We start from the raw sequence: 25,209 nt of genomic DNA, 5'->3' as shown, positions 1-25,209 counted from the left end.
TTGCGGTCACTTTCCTTTTCCTTCTCTGTCTAGCCCTTAGTGACCACTGTTCTATTTCTGCCTTGGTGCGTTTGCGAATTTAATGGAATCGTACTGTATGTGGCCTTCTGTGTCTGCCTTTCTTTTTTTGTTTCTTGTTTTTGTTTTTTTTGTTTTGAGACGGAGTTTTGCTCTTGTTGCCCAGGCTGGAGTGCAGTGGCGTGATCTCCACTCATTGCAATCTCCGCCTCCCGGCTTCAAGCGATTCTCCTGCCTCAGCCTCCTGAGTAGCTGGGATTACAGGCCTGCACCACCACACCCAGCTAATTTTGTATTTTTAGTAGAGATGGGGTTTCTACATATTGGTCAGGCTGGTCTTGAACTCCCGACCTCAGGTGATCTGCCTGCCTCGGCCTCCCAAAGTGCTGGGATTACAGGCGTGAGCCACCATGCCCGGCCTTGCCTTTTTTCATTTAATATAATGTTTTCAAGTAAGATTCATCTGTATTGTAGCATGTATCAGTACTTCATTCCTTTTTATGGCTAAATAATATTCCACTATATAGATATTTCATATTTGTGTATCTGTATCATCAGTTGATGGATATTTAGTTTTGCTTCTGCTTTCTTTGGCTATTGTGAATATGGTTGCTATCAACATCTGTTTAATTTAACTTTTCCTCATTTATTTTTTGAGACGGAGTCTCACTCCGTTGCCTAGGTTGGAATGCAGTGGCAAGATCATCATCTCCTCAAACTCCTGGGCTAAAGCAGTTCTTCTGCCTCAGCCTGCTGAGTAGTTAGGACTACAGGCATGTGCTACCATACCTGGCTAACCTTTTTTTTTTTTTTTTTTTCCTTGAGACGGAGTTTCGCTCTTATTGCCCAGGTTGGAGTAAGTACAATGGCACGATCTCCGCTCACTGCAACCTCCACCTCCCGGATTCAAGCGATTCTCCTGCCTCAGCCTCCCAAGTAGCTGGGATTACAGGCATGTGCCACTATGCCCGGCTAATACTATATTTTTAGTAGAGACGAGGTTTCTCCATGTTGGTCAGGCTGGTCTCAAACTCCCGACCTCAGGTGATCCGCCTGCCTTGGCCTCCCAAAGTGCTGGGATTACAGGTGTGAGCCACTGCACCCGGCCAATTTTTTGTATTTTTAGTAGGAACTGGGTTTCACCATGTTGGCCAGGCTGGTCTCAAAATCCTAACCTCAAGAGATCGCCCTCCTCAGCCTCTCAAAGTGTTGGGATTACAGGTATCAGCCACCATGCGTGGCCGAAATATGTATTCTTAACCTGTGTTTTGTTTTTGCTGTTTGTTTTACAGTTTCTTAAAATAGGTTCCATGCTGATTCTTTGTGTTTTTACTTTTGAATTGACCCAATTATTTATTCACATCAACAATCTTGGGCATGCTTGAGGGTGAGGAGTATGTTGGGGGTAGTCTCCCCTTTCTGTTTTCAGGTTTGGTAATGGTTGCCACCTCCTCTTCTGCATTCTGCTTTTCCGGCACCCTCTTTTGGCTTGATGGTTAATCACAGACATTTAAATGATATCTTGATCTTGATTCTTCCCTCAGCTCTATACTCTTGACCATTCTGCAATTTCTGTGGGCTGATGTGGGTCTCTAAATGGACAACTTTTTTCTTTCATGGCTCATTGGTGTTGCAGATTCATCACTTGAGCAGAGGATATTTGTATGTTTTGGGGCATTTATCGGTCCTAAACATTTTAATTTCTGAATTTGTCAGTTTCAAAGAGGAATCTGAATTTGGCCCATTTTTAGAGGTGGTAAGAAGGACCTCTCTGGACTACTTTGTTTGTTTTAGGGAGATGGAGTCTTGGTGTGTTGACCAGCCTGGAATGCAGTGGCTGTTCACAGACGCATTCATGGCACACTGCAGCCTCCAGCTCCTGGCCTCAAGTGATCGTCCTGCCTCACCCTCCCCAGTAGTTAGGACTATAGCTGTGCTCCACCACACCCAGCTTGTTTATATAATAACTTTCTAATTTAACAATTGCTTTTACAGCCACTCAGTATTTTTAATACTATGTTAATAGGGAAGATTTTTTTTTTTAAGTCAGTGTTGCAGTAATTAAAGACAAACATTTTATGGCTGTGAATGGAATGTTTCTTCTACGCTGCCATGCTGTCTGCTCCTCACCAGGAGCAACTGTTTCTTCTAAAACTATTTTACAAACAAAATCTTGGGTTACAAAGATGTTAAAGTAAGATTATATTTATCCTCTAAAATTAAGCCCTATACGTTTTTGCTTAAAATAGAAACCATTCTACCAGTTGGGAAGGGGAGACGAGTAAAATAATTAAAAAATTGTATTAAACAGCTTAAAATCTGGTAGCAAAATCTTAGGCTATATGAAAAATTAAGTATATCAAAGGCTTTTGGCAGTATTTCTATAATGTTTCGATTTATGGCTGTAGTAAAACATTGTGATCTAGGAGCCACATATTAAGAGGGATATTAGCAAATAAGTCTATGATGTCAGAGATTTAGAAAATTATATGGAATGGTTGAAAAAAATCATATGGAATGGTAGGCACTATTTGACCTAAAGAAGACATATGAGGGAGGATTAAGACTTAGAGTGTATCAAACCTATGTGCCACACAAATAATGGAGTACCCCATAGTTAACTTTTTTTTTTTTTTTTTTTTTTGAGATGGAGTTTTGCTCTTGTCGCCCAGGCTGGAGTGCAATGGTGTGATCTTGGCTTACTGCAACCTCTGCCTCCTGGGTTCAAGTGATTCTCCAGCCTCAGCCTCCTGAGTAGCTGGGATTACAGGAGCATGCCGCCACGTCCAGCTAATTTTTGTATTTTTAGTAGAGATGGGGTTTCACCATGTTGGTCAGGCTGGTCTCGAACTCCTGACCTCAGGTGATCCGCCCACTTCAGCCCCACAAACTGCTGGGATTACAGGCATGAGCCACTGAGCCCGGCGTATAGTTAAATTTGAAAACATATTCTGCTTCTTAAAAATATTCATTCCAGGTTTTTATTGTATAATCTGCATGGGAAAAAAAATTAAGCAAGAGTTACAGAAACAAATGTAAGGATAACGGGATTTTAGTAAATCTTTGCTGATCCTAGTGAAACAAAAACTTGAAACTTTTTTATTCTTTGGCCATTGACTGTGTGATGAAATGTGACTTCTATTTTTTAGGTTGATAACACAGTTTCAGACAAGTCAGTGTATTCATTAACCATGATCTGGCCCCCTGATTCCCTCTGACCTTTTTTCTGATCTTCAGAGTTCTTTTCTGTCTCTGTGCTTTTGCACTCTAGGTTTTTTCTTCTCCCTGGATTGTTCTTTCTTCACCTGTATCTATGGTTGTCTCAGCTCACAGGTCTCACCTTAGAAGGCTTCTCTGAGGTAACCCCCTGCATCAGTATTAGCAAGCTCTGTTTTATTTTCTTTTTGTAACATACAATGTTGTCAGAAATTCTTTGCCTGTACTTCTCCCACAAAAGTTGACTTTGTGAGAATTTGGAACCTATTAGTCTCCTCTGCTGCTGTGTTTATACCTAGACTAGTACGTAGCATATACTCAGCAAATGTGGGTTGAACCACATTATCGTATTTTTTCAAGGGTGAGAGATCTGGTTAATTGGATCATAGTTAATTCTGTTCTTTTTTGTTTTATTTTTTATTGAGACAGGGTGCTGCTTTGTCCCCCCCAAGGTGGGAGTGCAGTGGCACCATCATAGCTCACTGTAACCTTGAACTCCTGGGCTCATGTGATCCTCCTGCTTCAGCCTCCCAAGGTGTTTGGATTACAAGTGTAAGCCACTGCATCCAGACTCTATTCTATTTTTTTTTTTGGAGACAGAGTCACTCCCTCATCCAGGCTGGAGTGCAGTGGTGCAATCTCTGCTCACTGCAACCTCTGCCTCCTGGGTTCAAGCGATTCTCGTACATCAGCCTCTCGAGTAGCTGGAAATTATAGGTGTATATCACCATGCCTAGCTATTTTTTTTTTGGTAGAGATGGTCTTTCTTAACTTCCATATTTTCTGAATGAAGAGAAGGGAAACTGAAATAAGCTAAGAACTTAGCCAGCTTTCATGTTATTATCATGATATAGTGGGAAGATCATAGGCGTTGAAGTTGGACTATAAATCTAGATTCTTCAGCTCCTAGTCTTGGATTTTAGGCTCAGGAGTCTGTTTTAACTATGTCAACCCCTTACCCGTGGGGATAGACGGTGGTAAATTTTAGCAGTTTTTGAAGATTAAGCCAGGAAAGCTCAGTGCAATATCTAGCCCAACGTGTAGGTAGTATGTGGCTCTTAGCAAACGTGGTTACTCTGCACATATACTATGCTCAAGTATTTTCTAGACTAGATGTGCAGAAGTGAACACAGCTACACAAAATTTCAATAAACAAATTAGCAGGTAGTGGTAAATGCTATGGAGAAAAAGTAAAGCAGAATAAGGAGTGATGCTGGGGCAGGTCATATTTCTATTTTAGGAATGGTAATAAGACCTCACTGATAAGGTGGCTTTAGAGTAGAAACCTAAATGAAGTGAAAGAACAAACCATGTATAGCTATCTGGAGTTTTTCATTTAGAAAGAATAACAAATAGAAACAAACATGGGTAAATTTGAAGAAGAGCAGGAAACTGAGCTCAAGGGCAGCATCTAAATCACTGAAGTCGGATCTTGTGGCAGCTTCATTTAAGGCTGTGCCACGTAGCATTACAGCTGTGTTAGCAGAGAGAATTTGAGTTATGTAAAATTGTTGCCTTAAAAAAAATCTTTTTGTTACACATTTGATCAATGCTACGTGGTGTTTTTGGTGTAGATGTTGAGCAAAGTACAGAGTTGCACGGTAAAATTACTGTAGCTTTTCTTCTCTTCTTCCTGCCAGTGACTGACTATAGGAAACTTTTTTTGAGACGACGTTTCACTCTTGTTGGCCAGGCTGGACCACAATGGCACGAGCTCCGCTCACTGCAACCTCTGCCTCCCGGGTTCAAATGATTTCCTGCCTCAGCCTTGCGAGTAGCTGGGGTTACAGGCACCCATCACCATGCTTGGCTAATTTTTGTATATTTAGTAGAGACGGGGTTTCACCATGTTGACCAGGCTGGTCTTGAACTCCTGACCTCAGGTGATCCATCCGCCTCGGCCTCCCAAAGTGCTGGGATTACAGGCGTTAGCCACCGCGCCCGGCCCAGGAAACATTTTTATAATATTGAATTACAGCTGGAAGCAGTGGTGTATGCCTGTGATCCTAGCTACTCAGAAGGGTGAGGCGAGAAGACGCTGTGAGTCCAGGAGTTCGAGATCAGCCTGGGCAATATGGAACCTCTCTAAAAAAAATTGAGTTATAAATTATGGGCACTTCCATCAATAATTCCTTTAACTTCAATTCAAAAATGAGTAATTAATGTAAATTGGAATTTTGCCTTGGAGGTTGATTTTCTTTTTTGAAACCTTACTTTTTTTTTTTTTTAAATCTTCTCTTAAACATGTTATTTTTGGTCATTTTAGATTGTGAATCGGCACGGTCCTGAGGCAGACAGGCATTTATTACGCTGCCTATTTTCGCATGTGGATTTCAGTGGCGATGGTAAAAGCAGTGGCAAAGATTTCCATCAGGTATTTGGGGCTTACAAAGTTCATGTCCACTTAGCTGTAATTGTTAAATGAATTTTGGGCATAGTGTATGTAGCATATGACACATACAAAATAGCATCCAGAAGTAATTGTAGCTGGTTGGTGAAAAGGTGTTAGATTTTTCCTTTTTTTTTCTGTGCGTCCCTTCTGCCTGGCTGTAGACTATAACAGCTACCTAGTTCAGGTTTAGAGAGGTAGGGATCAGACCTGCCTGAAGGAAGCAGGAATATGAGGGTTCCCTGCCTGAAAAGTTAGTAAGGCAGAGGAGATCTCATGTCCTGGATTGAATCTCTAGCTTTATTCCCCATCTGGCAAGAGTTTGTCATAATACTGTTTCTTACAGTAATCTTATCAATGAGCTCTTATTTTCTGGAAGTTTTGCTGCTAATAGACTTTGAGTAGTGTAATGAGTTTTTTTAAAAAACTCTATAACTTTCTTTACATCTTTTTTTATTTCCTGGTTCCTTTTACCTTGGGTGTTTTTGAGACAGAGTCTCTTTCTCGTCACCCAGGCTGGAGTGTGGTGGCTCACTGTAACCTCTGCCTCCTGGGTTCAAGCGATTCTCCTGCCTCAGCCTCCCAAGTAGCTGAGATTATAGGCATCTGGCACCACGCCTGGCTAATTTTTGTATTTTTAGTAGAGAGAGGGTTTTACCATGTTGGCCAGGCAGGTGTTGAACTCCTGGCCTCAGGTGATCCACCTGCCTTGGCCTCTCAAAGTGCTGGGCTTACGATTGTCAACCACCGCACCTGGCGAGATTTTTAAAGAGCTGATTTTGATAATATATAATAGTATATAGTGTTAGATCACATCTTAATGTTCTGAGTACCTCAGCTTCTGTTTGTTCTTAGATGATGATTAGTGCTAATGAAAATCATTTTTTATTTTTAAAGACTCAGTTTCTGATTCAGGAGTGTGCGTTGCTGATTACAAAGCCAAATTTTATCTCGACGCTGTCCTATGCCATTGATAATCCATTGCACTATCAGAAGGTTGGTATTACTATTATCTTTAAGAGTATGATCTCTTCTTAGGCTTTCTAAAAAGGCCCTAAGCCTTGATTTCATAATGTGATGTCTTAATATAAAAATTTCAGGTTGTTATTTTGGGGTGTCTTTTATAGTTTGTAACAAAATCAAGGCAGTTCATTTAATAATAAATAGAATGTTACTAAAACCAGATCATATGAAGGCTTAAGTTTGTCATTTCACAGTTTTAGGACATAGTGTAATGTTTCTAGCAACACTACAGAATTAAGCAACTACTATGTAGTGCCATCCTTGGGCAAACAGGTTGTTAAAAACTTCTTGAAAAAGCAAGTTCTTATTTTAACCTAAAATTTGGTTTGTTTCAGAGTTTAAAGCCTGCACCCCACTTATTTGCCCAGCTGAGTAAAGTGCTCAAATTAAGCAAAGTACAAGAGGTGAGTGATTTAGGAAAAGAGATGTAGACAAAATTAGAATTAAAAACAGCCATTTGACTCTTTGGTTAATCTAATCCTTCTTGTTTCAGGTAATTTTTGGCCTTGCCCTATTGAATTCTTCCAGCTCAGATCTTAGAGGTTTCGGTGAGTTACTTTTTCCAAAAATATCACAAAGTGAGACTTTAAAATACATGGGTTTTTAATCCTGAGGCTCTGTGATTTAGACTTAGAGAGTAAGATAATCTGAAATTAATTTTTTTTATCTGTGGTAAAAAACATGTGATATAAATGTTACCCTCATAACCACTTTAAGTGTACGGTTCCATAGTGATAATTGTATTCAGGTTGTGTAACATCTCTCTAGAACTTTATCTTGCCAAACAGAACTATGCCCATCAACAACTCTCCATTTTCCCCTCCCCACTGCCAGTCCCTGGCCATTGGTTTCTTTATACCTGTCAGCTAGAGAAAGCGTTAAGAGAGATGGGTGAACTGGTGAATGAGAAGGGTGATTATCTGCATTTTGATGGTACGTGACTTTTTAACCCATTGTGGTGCAAAAATAACTTGCGGTTTTTGGTTTACCTGACTTCTAGCTGCCCAGTTTATCAAACAGAAGCTTCCAGATCTTCTGCGTTCTTACATTGACGCAGACGTCAGTGGAAATCAAGAAGGTGGCTTCCAAGATATAGCAATAGAGGTCCTACACCTCCTCCTCTCCCATCTCCTCTTTGGGCAGAAGGGAGCCTTTGGAGTTGGACAAGAACAGATAGACGCTTTTCTTAAGACGCTGCGCAGAGGTAAGGGAGTCTTTGTAGCCTACAGTGGATGGTTTTCTTGGATGACCACAGACACATCACAAAAGCATTTTTCCCCCTCCCCTCCCCTCCCCTCCCCTCCCCTCCCCTCCCCTCCCCTCCCCTCCCCTCCCCTCCCCTCCCCTCCCCTCCCCTCTCCCTCCCCCTCCCCTCCCCTCCCCTCCCCTCCCCTCTCCTCCCCTCTCCCTCCCCCTCCCCTCCCCTCCCCTCCCCTCCCCTTCCCCTCCCCTCCCCTCCCCTCCCCTCCCCTCCCCTCCCCTCCCCCTCCCCTTCCCCTCCCCTTCCCCTCCCCTTCCCCTCCCCTTCCCTCCCCTCCCCTTCCCCTCCCCTTCCCCTCCCCTCCCCTCCCTTCCCCTTCCCCTTCTCCTTCACCTCCCCTCCCCTCTGCTTCCCCTCCCCTCTGCTTCCCTTCCCCTCCCCTCCCCTTCCCCTCCCCTCCCCTCCCCTTCCCCTCCCCTCCCCTCCCCTCCCCTTCCCCTTCCCCTCCCCCTCCCCTCGCCTCCCCTCCCCTCTGCCTCTTTCTCTTTTTAAAAAAGAGACAACATCAGCTGGGCACAGTGGCTCAGGCCAATAATCCCAGGATTTTGGGAAGATCAGGCGAGCATGACACCATACCTAGCCTTACACGCTATTTTTAGCTTAAAAATTCGGTCACTTTTGATGTGCTCACTTCACTTCCTTGGATATTGGCATTGTAAAGTTAGGATAAATCCTAGTTATTTTGTTGCCTCTGAGCTTTCATGTTTGAGAAAGATAAGAATTCTTTTCAAAACAAATCTGATAGTGGATTAACATCCATTCTCATGATTATTTTTATTTACTTCTTAATGTTTATATAGTTTAATTTTAATGTACATTAACATTCTCACTAATGGGAAACTTTCCACTTGCCAGTGAAATAAATAGACTGATATTCTAATTGTTTGTTTTTGATGCTTTCTTTGTATGGGAAGTGATAGCCCTATTGTGCAAATTTAAAGTAATATTTAGGGTATGAATTGGTCAGTAGATGGAATCCCAATGTCAAATGTTAAAGGTACACTGATGAGCATTTTTTGTGATATAAAAGTATTCAAATTTTGGAATTGATGTTAAAGTTGTAACTTGGGCTAGTAGGCTGGAAAAATGAAATAAGCTTGGCTTTGAATATGAACTTGTGAGAGAATTGGGTTTGATGGGATTTTGGATAGAGCAAAAGAGGATTGTTTGTTTTTAATTAGTATAGCAGTTGTAACCTTTTTCCTCCCTCAGATTTTCCCCAAGAACGCTGTCCCGTGGTGCTCGCACCACTTTTATACCCTGAAAAACGGGACATTCTAATGGACAGGATCCTGCCTGATTCCGGAGGGGTAGCTAAAACCATGATGGAGAGCTCTTTGGCTGATTTCATGCAAGAAGTAGGCTATGGCTTTTGTGCAAGGTTGGTAGTAAAATGTGTTAAGCTTCTGATTATTCTTGTGCCAAACATGATGTAATTCTTTAAAAAAAGTCTCTAAAATTCCTTAAAGTTAATCATCTTTTCCTCTCAAGAGTCATGCTTCTAAATTTTAATCTTCCACGAACTAGTGTGTGTGACAGCTGTAAACATCCTGGGTGTTAAATGTTTATCTCCTTCCCCTCACCAGTTTCTCAAAATTAGGAGCCAGAGGTTTCCAGGCTAGTTGCCACGATAGGCATATTTTGGCTTTTGGAAGGAAGAGAGAGCATTGAAGCAAGTTAGTGTTTATGAAACTTGTATCGCTTTACACTTAACGTGACTAATTTTCTCCTCTCTGACCCCCACCCCTCCACTTTCTTCATTCTGCCTTCTTCTGTGGCTTCCTTCCTTTTCTGCCTCTTGTGTATTTTTCTCACTTGCTTAGGGCACCAAAGGATATTGTTTCACACTGTTAGTAGCACTTAAGACTGTGATATACTGGATTATTAATATTTTTCTAAAAGCAAATTATTAAGGGCATTAATGTGCTTTGCTTTGACTTAAAAATCCTTATGTTTTAAAAACTCAGACAAATCACATTCTCACTTAGGTTTGAAATAGTGCATTTGTGAGTGTTGTACTTGTGCCTGGCATATAACTTTTGTTAATCAAACTGAATAAGATGCATAGTGAAAAGTTAGGATGCAGGCTGGGCACGGTGGCTCATACTTGTAATCCCAGCACTTTGGGAGGCCCAGGTGGGCGGATCACCTGATGTCAGGAGTTCAAGACCAGCCTGACCAACATGGTGAAGACCCTGTCTATACTAAAAATACAAAAATTAGCTAGGTGTGGTGGCACATGCCTATAATCCCAGCTACTCAAGAGGCTGAGGCAGGAGAATCACTTGAACTCAGGAGGTGGAGATTGCAGTGAGCCAAGATCGTGCCACTGCACTCCAGCCTGGGCAACAAAGCGAGACTTCATCAAAAAAAAAAAAAAAGCGAGACTAACAAAAAAAAGTTAGGATGGATTTTCAAGGCTGTGTACCTATCAGAATAATAAAACTCCCTTTGGATGTTAAAATCTTAAAGAAGATTGAAGATAATTTTGTTATCATGAAAGAGAGCATTACTCATGAGTCTTATTTTCTTTCACTGATTTTTTTGTTTGTTTGTTTTTGAGATGGAGTGTCGCTCTGTTGCCCAGGCTGGAGTGCAGTGGCACAATCTTAGCTCACTGCAACCTCCACCTCCCAGGTTCAAGTGATTTTCCTGCCTCAGCCTCCTGAGCAGCTGGGACTACAGGTGAGCGCCATTATGCCTAGATAATTTTTTGTATTTTTAGTAGAGATGGGGTTTCACTGTGTTAGCTAGGATGGTCTTGATCTCTTGACCTCGTGATCCACTCGCCTCAGCCTCTCAAGGTGCTGGGATTACAGGCATGAGCCACCACACCCGGCTCTTACACTGATTTTTTAAAATTGTTTGCCTTTTAAAAAAATTTTCAGGCTGGGCATTGTGGCTCACGCCTGTAATCCCAGCACTTTGGCAGGCCGAGGCGGGTGGATCACTTGAGGCCAGGAGTTTGAGATCAGCCTGGCCAATGTGGTGAAACTCCGTCTCCACTAAAAATACAAAAATTAGCCAGGCGTGGTGGTGCATGCCTGTAATTGCAGCTATTTGGGAGGCTGAGGCAGGAAGATGATTTGAACCTGGGAGGTGGAGGTTGCAGTGAGCCAAGATTGTGCCATTGTACTCAAGTACTCTTGTACTCCACAAGAAGTGGAGTCCAAGCGGAAATACTTGATCACCTCCTGCTGTGTGGATGGTTTCTAACAGGCCACAGACTGATAACAGTCCATGGCCCGGGGTTCGGGAGCCCACTGCATTATATCATTCTTATGCCTTTGCATCCTCATAGCTTATCTCCCATCTAACAAGTGAGAACATATAATATTTGGTTTTCCATTCTCGAGTTACTTAGAATAATGACTTTTGCCATTTTCTTACTGAAGTAGATGGTTTTTACATTCCTAGCTGTATAAATGTAACAAGAAATAACAGTTACTGCTCTGCCTGTTTTATTTAGTAAAACTAAGGATTTCAAACAAGGTTCATTTAATGCCAGAATTTCTCAATCTCGGTGTTGAGGCTGGTAGCATTTTTCTGAAGTTGCATTTCTGTTTCAGTATTGAAGAATGTCGCAATATAATCGTGCAGTTTGGTGTTCGGGAGGTCACAGCTGCCCAGGTTGCAAGGGTTTTGGGAATGATGGCTCGAACTCATTCAGGATTAACAGATGGCATTCCATTACAGGTGTGTTGAATTCAGCTATTTTACCAAGTGAGTTAATGTCCTGTCCTCTTTATTTTTTTTATTAAATTACAGTATGATTGATTGTTCTATCGACCAGAAGTGAACACATGGAGTAGTTGGGTTTGTTTAATTCAAGTTTTACTTCTACAGAGTATTTCTGCTCCGGGCAGTGGGATCTGGAGTGATGGGAAAGATAAAAGTGATGGAGCACAGGCACACACGTGGAATGTAGAAGTCTTGATTGACGTTCTTAAAGAACTGGTGAGTATATGTGATGATGGTTTTTGATTTGTGGTATTTGGATGATATAGTCCAAAGAAAGCAAATTTTTAAGAATTTTCCACGTTCGTTAACTCAAAAAGTAATAAAGTGTCCAAGTTAATTGTGTACTGGAGGCAGTACATAATCAAATTTAAATTTTTTCATTAGGGTTGTTACCTTGTAATTTGGGGTGCTACTGCTAAGTTACTTTCGTTTATGGTGGATAAGAACAATGAAAATCATATTTATCTTGCCACTTCTACTTCAGTTGCAAACTGAATAAAAAATAAAGTACCTCTACTAAAATATTGAAGGGCTTAAATAAGACATAAAGGAATTGAACTCTATTTATTTTTCCTTTTGCTGTGTTGCCCATATTGGACTTTAACTCCTGGACTCTAGTTAGTGATCCTCCCACCTTTGGGAGCAAAGTGTTGGGATTACAAGCATGAGCCATTGTACCTGGCCTAGAATGGGACTTTTGTTTTTGTTTTTGTTATTTTTAGATGGAGTCTCACTCTGTTGGCCAGGCTGAAGTGCAGTGACACAGTCACGGCTCACTGCACCCTCCGCCTCCTGGGTTCAAGCAGTTCTGCCTCAGCCTCCCAAGTAGCTCTGTCTACAGGCATGTGCCACCATGCCTGGCTAATTTTTTTTTTTTTTTGTATTTTTAGTAGAGACAGAGTTTCATCATGTTGGCCAGGCTGGTCTCAAACTCCTGACCTCAGGCAATCTGCCCTCCTTCCAAAGTGCTGTGATTACAGGCATAAGCCACTGTGCCTGGCCCTAGAATGGAACTTTTAGATATTAAAAGGTAGTGTGATAAGCCGGGTGTGGTGGCTCACTCCTGTAATCCCAACACTTTGGGAGGCTGAGGCAGGTGGATCACATGAGGCCAGGAGTTTGATACCATCCTGGCCAGCATGGCAAAAACCTGTCTCTACTAAAATTGTAAAAAATTACCTGGGCATGTTGGTGTACTTCTGTAATCCCAGCTACTTGGGAGGCTGAGGCACGAGAATCTCTTGAACCCAAGAGGCAGAGGTTGCAGTGAGCCGAGACCATGCCACTGCATTGCAGCCTGAGCAACAGAATGAGACTCTGTCTTAAAAAAAAAAAAAGAAAAAAAAGAATGGGTTTCTTAAAATTCACATTAAAAATTTTTTAAGTAGAACATCTAAATTGAATTTCAGATTTAATTTGGCCTTTTGGATAATGTATCAAAATATACACACATTCATTACATTTTAAACTGCTTTGGTCTTTTTTAGAATCCGAGTTTGAATTTCAAGGAAGTAACTTATGAACTGGACCATCCTGGATTTCAAATTCGTGACAGTAAAGGACTTCATAATGTGGTTTATGGCATTCAGAGGGGTTTGGGTATGGAAGTGTTCCCAGTAGACCTCATATATAGACCTTGGAAACATGCTGAAGGCCAGGTGAGTGAGTGGTATTTAGCTATAGATGGGGGAATAAAACATGACTTATTCTTTATGTAGTGCCATCTACCCATTGATTGAAATACTTTTGTAAAGTAGAATTTATTATACATAGCACAGAAAAGCAAGGACTGTCCATAAGTATTGAAGGAATATTATCATAGTTTAGTACTAGTCAGACTCCTTTAAGGTGTAACTGTCAAGGTGTTTTCTCAATAGTTTAATGATGTTCATTTCCAAGGCAACGTTAAGTTTCCCTAATTGGCTCAGAAATGTCTTTTAACAGTTGTTATGATTGATAATCCAGACAGGGTATCATTATGCACCTTTAATGTGTCTGAATTATGTGTGGCTTTCAAAGGGCAAATAATTAAGATTTTAAACGGGAGATTGCCATGCTAATAACCTTAAGATTGACAATAGCCTAATGAAAACATTTCAGATGTTTACAGCATTCACAGTCATTTATGGTGGTAAGCATTTTCTTTCATTGCAGCTCTCCTTCATTCAACATTCCCTTATAAATCCAGAGATCTTCTGTTTTGCTGACTATCCCTGTCATACTGTTGCCACTGATATTCTGAAAGCACCACCAGAGGATGACAATCGAGAAATTGCCACATGGTAAACACTTTGATTAATCTTTCATTTAAAAGATTACTTCTTCTTTTGTGAAATATAAAGTTAATAGTAAGCCAAGTACATAGTTAACAGGTTTAAATGAAGCAGTAGTTGTAGTGACCCTACTTATCTTAAGTATTCATAGAGGGGTTTGGTAGATAAATTCTTTTTCAGTCTCTATCGTTAGTTATATCTTGTAAGGTCTGTCCTTAGGTGTTCTTTTAAAAGAATCAAATCTGAAAGTATAAAATGTTGGAAAGAGATTTGTACTTCCTCCTTTCTCCCTTAGTATTGAGATTTCTTCTCTGTAGAGCTTATGCCTTTTTTTTTTTTTGATTTGTAAGTTGCTCAAGGTGGCCAACCTGTCAAATCTAATAGTTTTCTTTTCTTTTCTTATTTATATTTTTGGGATGGAGTCTCGCTCTGTTGCCCAGGCTGGAGTGCAGTGGCATAATCTCAGCTCACTGCAACCTCCGCCTCCCCGGTTTAAGCGATTCTCCTGTCTCAGCCTCCCAAGTAGCCAGGATTACAGGTGCTCACCACCGCCCTGGGCTAAGTTTTATATTTTTAGTAGAGATGGGGTTTTACCATGTTGGCCAGGCTGGTCTTAAACTCCTGACCTCAAGTGATCCATCCGCCTCGGTCTCTCAAAGTGCTGGGATTGCAGGTGTGAGCTACTGCACCTGGCCAAATCTAATGCTTTTCAGCTAACGTATCTAGTTTCTCTGAGTTCCAGTTTCAAATTTTCGAGGTAGAATCTTAGTCTGGCCCAGTGTCTATATCAGATTTCTCTTGGAACTCTGTCCCGTCATTCCTCTCTGTGAATGTGTGAAGAAAGAATGGTACAAGTACTTTCATCATTTTTGAAGTACGCAGGGCTACAGGGAGAGAGCGCGGCCTGAGTTGTTCCCCAAAGGGATCTAGTTCATAATGTATCTTCAATTTTTTTCTATCTATACCCTCCCAGAACACGTTTCTGTTATTGATCAAATAATTGTCTTTACTTTTTTTGGTGGTAGTGTGTCCTTTTCTTAGGTGGTAGCCAACATTAGATTTGTAAGCTTGCTTATTTTTTTCCTTATGAGTCTGATGTATATAGTAGTGTTTCTTCTTCATTTTATTTGAACAGATAAAGGGCTCTTTCCATTTTTATAAAGCTTAAATACCATTATCACATTAACAAATAACACTTCCTTAATATAGCTAGTTATTTACATTTAAGTTCCCCAATTGGCTCAAAAATGTCTTTTAAAAATTTCTGTGATTGAGAATCCAGACACAGTCCATAGTTGCTTTTACTCTGTATATCTATCTTTGTTCTCTCTTTTAAATTTATTTTTTGCCATTGATTTGATAGAGAAATACAGCATTTGTTCTCTAGTCTACCCCATGTTATTTTCTTACCTGTTTTCTCATGGTGTTTACTTCATTCTCTATCCCCATGTTTTTCATGGGCTGAGGATAGAGTTAGATCTTCAGGCTCAGTTAAAGTCAACCAGATTCAACCTCTTGGGGCAAAAATAATTCTTAAGAGAGTGCTGTGGACTTCAAACTTCTAATATTAAAACATGACACCAACTTGGTTTTGTGCTTACAAGCTGGTATCACTTATTTTGAAAATTAATCTGTATACTTGGATTTTCATTGATAAAGCATGTTTCTTCCTTTCTCGTTAGGAAGAGCTTGGATTTGATTGAATCTCTGCTGAGGCTTGCAGAGGTTGGGCAGTATGAGCAAGTCAAACAGCTCTTCAGCTTCCCTATCAAACACTGTCCAGACATGCTGGTATTGGCCTTACTACAAATTAACACCTCTTGGCATACCTTGCGCCATGAACTTATCTCCACTCTGATGCCAATTTTCCTTGGAAACCATCCTAACTCAGCTATTATTTTGCACTATGCATGGCATGGGCAGGTAAGATGTGACCGTGTGCTTACCATTTTTTCATCTGAATAATTGACCTTCTTTGGAGTGTTGAGGAAGCTCAACCAGAGAAATTTTTTTTTTTTTACATCTCTGAATTATTATGACTTTAGAAGTCATACTGTCATAAAACTTGTTTTATCTTTTAGAATCATGTGAGCAATAAAATACAAGATCCCAAAAGCAAGGAGGCAAAATAATATTTAATAATTTTATTTTCTTTGCTTTTTTTTTTTTTTTTTTTTTTTGAGATGGTGTCTTGCTCTGTCGCCCAGGCTGGAGTGCAATGGTGCAGTCTGTCTCACTGCAGCCTCCATCTCCATCTCTGGGTTCAAGTGATTCTCCTGCCTCAGCCTCCTGTGGAGCTGGGATTACAGGCGTTCATCACCATGCCTGGCTAATTTTTGTATTCTTAGTAGAAGTGGGATTTCACCATGTTGGTGGCCGGGATAGTCTCAAACTCCTGACCTCAAATGATCCACTCACCTCAGCCTCCCAAAGTTCTGGGATTACAGGTGTGAGCCACCACACCTGGCCAATATTTAATAATTTCAATATTAAGGAAGGTCTGTATTGCTAGGGCATCACTTTCCTTTTTATGCAAAGGAGCTTAAACATCTATCATGGAGGCAGAAGGTACTGGTGTCATATTTTCACAGGAAATGTGAGATCACAGATCAATTTTTAATTAGCACACTTTTCTAATTTATCTAAATCCAACATTTACATTTTATTTCAGTTTGTGCTGAAATGCCTTTCAAGCCGCTGTGCTTTTTACCTCTAATTTTGTAGAATGTATTTGGCAAGTATTGTTTTGTCCACTGATTTTTTTTTTCCTCCCGTACTTTTTTTTTTTTTTTCTTTTTTGTTGAGAGAGGATCTTGCTTGTCCTGTCACCTAGGCTGGAGTGCAGTGGTGCAAACATGTCTCACTGCAGCCTCAAACTCCCAGGCTCAGTCAGTCATTCTGCCTCAGCCATCCTAAGTAGATGGGACCACAGGCACATGCCACCATACCCGGTTAATTTTTTGAATTTTTGTAGAGACAGAGTCTTGCCCTGTTTCCCAAGCTAATATCCTACATTATATGATACATGCAGAAAAAAAATTTTCTTCCCCTTTACCCCGAGTGCCCTTTTTAGCTACTTTTTATCCTTTACCCATTCTTGAAGTAGTTTATATTATATACAAGTGCTTTTTTTACAAATTAGTGAAATAAGGCTCTTTATTATAAGTGAAAAATGTTAGCCTTAGTTCTAGGTCATTCAGTTAGTTTCTCCTCCTTTCCTAGAGACTTAATTAACATTGTAGACTTAACAGTTTACAAAATGCATGATAAACATTTAACCTAGCATTTGCAGTCCAGATGGTCTTCGTTCCTTTCTCACCATAGCTGTGAGGTAGAAAGGGCTGGTAAACAAGCTGCATCTCCTCACTTGTGATTGAATACTTGTTCTAGGAGACCATCTGCCACTCTAGGACAATTAACTGGGATATTACTTGGATATAGCAATAGTAATGGTCTTGCTGTTGCTTCTATGATAAATACTCACTGAGTTCCAGATATTTGCATCATTCATCGTTTCTGAAAACCAGGCTACCTGCCAGTAAAAAAAAAGAAATGGAATAAAAAAAATCAAAGATTCTTGTTTGTGGAAATAAGATTTAGAATGTGTGTACAGGCGCCACTCCCAGAAGTAGTGATACATCCAACACTATACTGTGCAACATGAGAAATAGTTACCTTAAATTGTTTTGCTTTTATTTATATGCCAGTAATTTGCATTTAAAGTAATTATATAAACTTGATGTAACCTCATGTTCACATAATCTAGTGCACATTTTGTTTCTGAAAATGATAGGCAGACTTAAAATAGGACAAATAAGTTTGTTGGATGACTGTATGACCCAAGTTTAGGAACAGGCTTTATTTGGAATATGTGGAGGTAACTTGGCTTTCCCATAAAGAACGTCATGGTAATTGCATAGTTTGAGGCCTGAACTTAATGTCAGCACAGGTATACCTGATTTTTATACAAGTTCTAGTAAAATTAACTGGGCATTTGTAATAATATCTATCACAGTGTTTAGCAGTATTGCTATTTAATCTTTTTTCTCCTTTTTAGGGACAGTCTCCCTCAATTCGCCAACTTATCATGCATGCAATGGCAGAATGGTACATGAGAGGGGAGCAGTATGATCAGGCCAAATTGTCTCGAATACTTGATGTGGCCCAGGACTTGAAGGTGAGTTCAGAGGGACAGACTGACACCAGTTTATTTACTAATGAGAAAAAAAGGCCGGGCGCGGTGGCTCATGCCTGTACTCCCAGCACTTTGGGAGGCCGAGGTGGGCGGATCCACAAGGTCAGGAGTTTGAGACCAGCCTGACCAAAACGTGGTGAAACACCATCTCTACTAAAAATAGAAAAATTAGCCGGGCGTGGTGGTGCGTGCCTGTAATCCCAGCTACTCGGGAGGCTGAGGCAGGAGAATCGCTTGAACCTGGGAGGCAGAGGTTGTGGTGAGCCAAGATTGCGCCACTGCACTCCAGCCTGGGCGACAGAGCGAGACTCCATTTCAAAAAGAAAAATAAAAAGGAAAAAAAGTAAATGCTTATGTAACAAAGATGCTCTAGGAATAATTCACATGTGACTAGCTCCTAGAATGAGATGAGATTTAGAGGTTTCTTGAGAAGGATAGGAAGGAGAGTGGCTTTAGGTAGATAAAAGTGTTTTTATTTTTGATTGGTCTTCCATATATTGTAAAGCTGTTTTATAGTGAAAAGTTAGCTTTTCTCATAAGTTATGTTAGATACAGTTTTTGGGGAAACTAGGCATGTTTCTTCCCTTAAGCAACTCTGAGAATCAACAGGATCTTTTGACGAGTTACTCTATATCTTTTTTTTTGGAGACAGAATCTTACTCTGTCGCCCAGGCTGGAGTGTAGTGGCGCCTCTTGGCTTACTGCAATCTCTGCCTCCCGGGTTCAAGTGATTCTCCTGCCTCAACCTCCCAAGTAGCTGGGACTACAGGCGCCTGCCACCGTGCCTGGTTTATTTTTTTATTTTTAGTAGAGACAGGGTTTCACCGTGTTGGCCAGGCTGGTCTTGAACCCCTGACTTTAGGTGATCCACCCACCTTGGCCTCCCCAAGTGCTGGGATTACAGTCGTGAGCCACCACGTACAGCCTAGACTCTATATTATTAATCACTAGGTGCATTAATGTACTGGTGATATAGTTGTGCTTAAGCCTGTGTTTAGATTTTGAAAAATGGGTAGGGATAATTATTCATGCTTTGAGTCTTGTTCTGCTCTAGGTTTAGTTATTTTAAAAAGCACGGTAAAGTTTGTTTGGAAGGTAGTGTCATGTATTCACCTTTAAAATGTGATCATTATTTTAGAAAATAATGACTAATGTTACCCCTGAATTGTGCTAAGCTGTTTAAGTTGTGACCAAGGAAGTATTAGCAGTGTATTTTATTTGAACTTGTTTGTGGAAAGCGAGAAACAGAATGTGGGACAGAGATCGTTACTTAATTGCTCCACTTGCATTATCTAATATGCTTTGTCCTTTAGGCCTTGTCAATGCTGCTAAATGGTACTCCATTTGCCTTTGTTATTGACCTTGCTGCACTTGCTTCACGTCGTGAATACCTCAAACTTGATAAGTGGCTCACAGATAAAATTCGAGAGCATGGGGTAAGCAGGATTTGTTCATTTATTTTTGCTCTTAAATTTTGGTGGCTAAAATGGCTATCAAGTACAACTTTTAAAATTTGTGCAGCAGTAATAAACTAAAGAAAAATTGAAAAGAAACAACTTTTTAAAATGGCAATGAAGATGTTATCTATTTTGGATTTTAGTTATAGTGCTTAGTAGTTATCTTTAATCCAAAAACATTTAGGATCAATTTTAAATACACTGAGAGACTTTTCTATTCTTCAGGAGCCTTTTATCCAGGCGTGTATGACTTTTTTAAAGAGACGGTGTCCTTCTATTTTGGGCGGACTTGCCCCAGAAAAAGACCAGCCCAAAAGTGCTCAACTTCCTCCAGAAACTTTGGCGACAATGTTGGCCTGTCTGCAAGCTTGTGCAGGGTAAGAAGTACATACATGAATATGACTTTTTTTGAATTGGATTATATGAATAATTGTAGACTTGCGGAAGAAGAGGTTCAGTGAAAGTGACAGCAGTTTAAAATGGTCCAATGGTTTTTAAGTCCAAAGTCCTATACTATTTATGATACATACTAGATCCATTTGAATTAAGGTTTTGTATCTGGTATGAGATAGAGGTCCAAATTCATCTTTTGCATGTTAATATCCAGTTGTTCCAGCAGTATTTGTTGAGATCACTACTTTGCCTTTTGAATTATCTCAAAAAAAGCAATTGCCCATAGTGCATGGGTTAGTTTGTGGTCTCTCTCTTTTAAGTGGCAAGGTCTTGCTGTCGACTAGGCTGGAGTACAGCGGTGCAATCATAGCTCACTGCAACCTCACACTCCTGTATTAAGTGATCCTCCCACCTCAACCTCCCAAGTACCTGGGACCACAGGCTCGTGCCACCCACTCTCAGCTGGTTAAATTTTCTTCTTCTTCTTCTTCTTTTTGTAGAGATGAGGTTTCAGTATGTTGCCCGAGCTGATCTCAAACTCCTGGGCTCAAGTGATCCTCCTGCCTCAGCCTCCCAAAGTGCTGGGATTACAGGTGTGAGTCACCACACCCGGGCTATTTTTGGTTTCTTAATTCTGTTGATCTGTGTCTCAAAGGCTAGTTCCACAGTCTTGATCACAATAGGTTTTCAGTAAGTTTTGAAATTGGAGATTATGAATTTCCCAGCTTTGTTGTTTTTTAAAATTGTTGCAGCTCTTCTCGGTTCCTTGAATTTTCCTAAAAAGTTTAAGATCAGCTAGTTAAGGCTGGGTGCGGTGGCTCATGCCTGTAATCCCAGCACTTTGGGAGGCCGAGGCGGGCAAATCATGAGGTCAGGAGATCAAGACCATCCTGACTAACACGTGAAACCCCGTCTCTACTAAAAATACAAAAAAATTAGCCAGGCGTGGTGGCGGGCGCCTGTAGTCCCAGTTACTCGGGAGGCTGAGGCAGGAGAATAGTGTGAACCCAGGAGGCAGAGCTTGTAGTGAGCCGAGATCTCACCACTGCACTCCAGCCTGGGCGACAGCGAGACTCCGTCTCAAACAAAAAAAAAAAAAAAAAAAAAAAATTGCAAAACAGCCTACTGGGAATGTTGAGAGGATTATGTTTAATTTTTAGCTCATTTGGGGGAGTACTGCCATCTTAATAACATTGTCTTTTTAATCCATGAATCTGGGATGTTTTTCTACTTATTTAGGTCTTTAATTTTTTTCTTTCTTTCTTTTTTTTTTTTTTGAGATGGAGTTTCACTCTTGTTGCCCAGGCTGGAGTGCATTGGCATGATCTCGGCTCACTGCAACCTCTGCCTCCTGGGTTCAAGTGATTCTTCTGCCTCAGCCTGCCGAGTAGCTGGGATTACAAGTGTGCACCACCATGCCCCACTAATTTTTGTATTTTTAGTTGAGATGGGGTTTTGCCATGTTGGCCAGGCCGGTCTCAAACTCCTGACCTCAGGTGATCTGCCGCCTCAGCCTCCCAAAGTGCTGGGATTACATGTGTGAGCCACTACGCCTGGCCTCTTTAATTTTTTTCAGTGATATTTTTTCATTTTCAGTGTACATCTTGCACTGGTTTTGTTAAATTTATTGAGTATTTTATTTATTTAACTTAATTTTTTTTTTTTTTTTTTGGAGACGGAGTCTTGCTCTATTGCCCAGGCTGGAGTGCAGTGGTGCGATCTTGGCTCACTACATCCTCTGCCTTGCAGGCTCAAGTGACTCTCCTGCCTCAGCCTCCCGAGTAGCTTGGACTATAGAGACATGCCACCCCTCCCAACTAATTTTTGTATTTTTAGTAGAGATGGGGTTTCACCATGTTGGGCAGGCTGGTCTAGAACTCCTGACCTCAAGTGATCTGCTCACCTTGGCCTCCCAAAGTGCTGGGATTACAGGCATGAGCCACCACACCTGGCGTTAACTTAATTTTTGTGTGTGTGTGTATGTCACCCAGGCTGGAGGACAGTGGCATAATCATGGCTCACTGCAGCCTCCACCTCCCCCCTCAAACTCTGAAGTAGCTGACATTACAGGTATGCACCACCATGCCCAGCTAATTTTTTATTTTTTGTAGAGACAGGATTTCACTGTCTTGCCCAGGCTAGTGTTGAACTCTTGGGCTCAAGGCATCCTACCACTTTGGCCTCCAAAAGTGCTGCGATTGATTACAGGCATGAGCTACTGCACCTGGCCTATCTTTGTAGATCTATCTATTATTGAAAGTGGAGTATAGATGTATTCAATTTTTTTTTTTTTTTTTGAGATGGAGTTTTGCTCTTGTTGCCCAGGTTAGAGTGCAGTGGCATGATCTCGGCTCACCGCAGCCTCTGCCTCCTGGGTTCAAGTGATTCTCCTACCTCAGCCTCCCAAGTAGCTGGGATTACAGGCATGCGCCACCACGCCCAGCTAATTTTGTATATTTAGTAGAGATGGGGTTTTTCCATGTTGGTCAGGCAGGTCTCGAATTCCTGACCTCAGATGATCTGCCCGCCTTGGCGTCCCAAAGTGCTGAGATTACAGGTGTGAGCCACCACGCCCAGCCCAATTTTTTTAATTTTTAATTTTTAATTTTTTTGAGACAGAGTCTGCCTCTGTCCCCCAGGCTGGAGTGCAGTGGTGTGATCTTGGTTCACAGCAACCTCCGCCTCCTAGGTTTAAGCGATTCTTGTGCCTCAGCCCCGAGTAGCTGGGATTACAGGTGCTCACCACCACACCCAGATGATTTTTAAATTTTTAGTAGAGATGGGATTTCACCATGTTGGCCTGGCTGGTCTCAAATTCCTGACCTCAAGTGATCCACTCGCCTTAGCCTCCCAAAGTGCTGGGATTACAGGTGTGAGCCACTATGCCCGGCCTCCTATTATTTTTTTAACTGTCTTTTTGTCACTTCAGTTTTGGCAGTTTTTCCTTCATGTGTTTGGGGCTTTGTTTTTAAGTACGTGTGTTTTTATAATTGTTACATACTTCTTTATTTTATTATTGTTTTTGAGATGGAGTCTTGTGTCTCGCTGTGTCACCCAGGCTGGAGTGTGGTGGCACTGTCTTGTCTCACTGCAACCTCCTCCTCCCACGTTTCATTGATTCTCCTGCCTCAGCCTCTGGAGTAGCTGGGACTACAGGCATGCGCCACCATTTCCAGCTAATTTTATTTTGTACTTTTAGTACAGTTGGGGTTTCACCATGTTTCCCAGGCTGGCCTTGAACTCCTGACCTCAGGTGATCTACCCACCTTGGCCTCCCAAAGTGCTGGGATTATAGTCATGAGCCACCGTGCCCGGCATTAATGGTTACATATTTCTGATGGATTGACCCTTATTGTAAAATGTCTTTGTCTCTGTTAACAGTTTTTTTCTTAAATGTTTGTTTTGTTTGATACTAGTATAACCATTATAGTTCTCTTATGGTGGTTTGCTTGGTATATCTTTGTTTTTTTGTTTTGTTTTGTTTTGTTTGTTTGTTTTCTCAAGCTGTATGTGTCTTAATTTGAAGTAGGTCTCTTTTAGAGAAGGTATGGTTGGAGCATGTTTGTGAATTTGTGTTTGTGTTTACTACATTCTGCCTGTCTTGCATTTAATGTATTTATTGATAATATAGGGCTCTTTTGCTGTTAATCTTTCTATCTCTTGTCACTTTTGTTCCTCTGTTCTTCCATTACTGCCTGTCTTACTGTTAAATAGATATTTTATAGTGTACCATCTTAACTCCTATGTTTCTTTGACTTTATTTTTTGTTTTGTTTCTTAGTGGTTGCCTTGGGTATTAAAACTAACATTTTAACTTACTCCAATCTTTTAGTTTCGGTAGGATCCAAAAATTTCGTTTAGTATGGCTTTGTCCCCTTCCCCTTGATTTTTGCCATTATTATCATGCAAGTTATACCTTTATACATTATGTGATCACCAAAAGGTTTATAATTCTTGCTTCATGCAGTTATTTTTTTGAGACAGGGTTTCATTCTGTTGCCTACGCAGGACGTGATCACAGCTCAGTGCAGCCTCAACTCTCCAGACTTAAAGCAGTCCTCCCAGGTAGCTGGGACCACAAACATGTGCCACCACACCTGATAAATTTTTTTATTTTTTGTGAAGTTGAGGTCTCAGTATGTTGCCCAGTCTGGTCTCGAACCTCTGGGCTCAAACTGATCTCCCGTTTTAGCTTCCCAAAGTGTTGGGATTACAGAAATGAGCCACTGCACCCAGCCCAGTTGTTCTTTAATTAGGAGATTTATACTGTCCTTCGTATTTACCTGTGTATCTTTGCCAGTAGTTTTTCATATGGATTCAGGTCAGTGTTCAGTGTCTTTTCATTTCAGCCAGGATTCTTGAATTTTTCTTGTTTCAGCAGGACTGCTAGCAATGAATTACCTCTTTTTGTTATCTAGGGAATATCCTAATTCCTCCTGTATCTTTGGGGATAGCTTTGCCAGATGAAGGATTCCTGGTTGGCATTCCTTTTCTTTGAACATTTTGAATATGCTCCCCCACTGCTTTCTGTCCTCCATGGTTTCTGATGAGACATCAGCTGTTAATTTATTGAGTATTGTATGTGATGAGTTGCTTCTATCTTGCTGCTGGTAAGATACTCTCCTTGTCTTTTTTCTTTCATCAGCTTGATTATGTTGTTCTAGGTATGAATCTCTTTGAGTTTATTCTACTTAGAATTTATTGAATTTCTTGGATGTCTAGATTAATGTTTTTAATAAAATTTATCGGGTTTTCAGTCATTATTTCTACAAATCTTTCCGTACCTTTTTCTTCTCTCCTTGTACTCCCATTATGTTTGTGGTGGCACACTCAGTAGTGCTCCACATGTCCTTGAGTTCTCAGCCCTTCCCCCCCCCCCCCTTTTTTTTTCATTTTCTTAGGCTGGATAATTTTAATTGATCTATCTTCAAATGAACTCTTTTGTCTGCTTGAACGTGTGGTGGGACACGTGGTTAGTGAAACTTTATTACAGTTACTGTACTTTTTCTGTTTGGTACGTTGTAGAGTGTAGTGTCTGATGGGAAAAAATGAATTTCTGTTTTTTGTTGTTTGTTTTTGCTAATTTCTATGGACATGCTTTTTGAGACAGTATTCCTATGCTTTCCTTCAGTTCTTTTGATATATTTTCCTTTAAATGTGTTCTGTAGTGGCTGGGTGTCATGGCTTCAGCCTATAATCCCAGCAGCACTTTGGGAGGCCAAGGTGGGTGGATCACTTGAGATC

The 25,209-nt window shown here is 40.8% G+C and overlaps 1 protein-coding gene across 12 annotated transcripts in view; it reads left to right on the top strand.

Moving 5' to 3' along the window:
• The window catches only part of CNOT1 (CCR4-NOT transcription complex subunit 1), a 109,446-nt gene that overhangs the window by 35,568 nt on the left and 48,669 nt on the right, over window positions 1-25,209 (top strand). For all 12 annotated transcript variants that reach the window (XM_024233401.3, XM_024233396.3, XM_063717311.1 and 9 more), the window contains 14 exons: window positions 5,501-5,608; window positions 6,521-6,619; window positions 6,982-7,050; window positions 7,140-7,194; window positions 7,647-7,850; window positions 9,120-9,288; window positions 11,477-11,603; window positions 11,754-11,864; window positions 13,136-13,306; window positions 13,803-13,930; window positions 15,604-15,844; window positions 17,979-18,098; window positions 19,430-19,552; window positions 19,799-19,950. In XM_024233401.3, the coding sequence (XP_024089169.1) occupies window positions 5,501-5,608; window positions 6,521-6,619; window positions 6,982-7,050; window positions 7,140-7,194; window positions 7,647-7,850; window positions 9,120-9,288; window positions 11,477-11,603; window positions 11,754-11,864; window positions 13,136-13,306; window positions 13,803-13,930; window positions 15,604-15,844; window positions 17,979-18,098; window positions 19,430-19,552; window positions 19,799-19,950 (1,877 nt within the window). The remainder of the gene's footprint in view (window positions 1-5,500; window positions 5,609-6,520; window positions 6,620-6,981; window positions 7,051-7,139; window positions 7,195-7,646; window positions 7,851-9,119; window positions 9,289-11,476; window positions 11,604-11,753; window positions 11,865-13,135; window positions 13,307-13,802; window positions 13,931-15,603; window positions 15,845-17,978; window positions 18,099-19,429; window positions 19,553-19,798; window positions 19,951-25,209) is intronic.

Source organism: Pongo abelii, chromosome 18, assembly GCF_028885655.2.
Source record: "Pongo abelii isolate AG06213 chromosome 18, NHGRI_mPonAbe1-v2.0_pri, whole genome shotgun sequence".
Taxonomy (NCBI): Eukaryota; Metazoa; Chordata; class Mammalia; order Primates; family Hominidae; genus Pongo; species Pongo abelii.
Note: the sequence above shows the minus strand (reverse complement) of the source record. Positions and strands in the feature narration are given on the sequence as shown.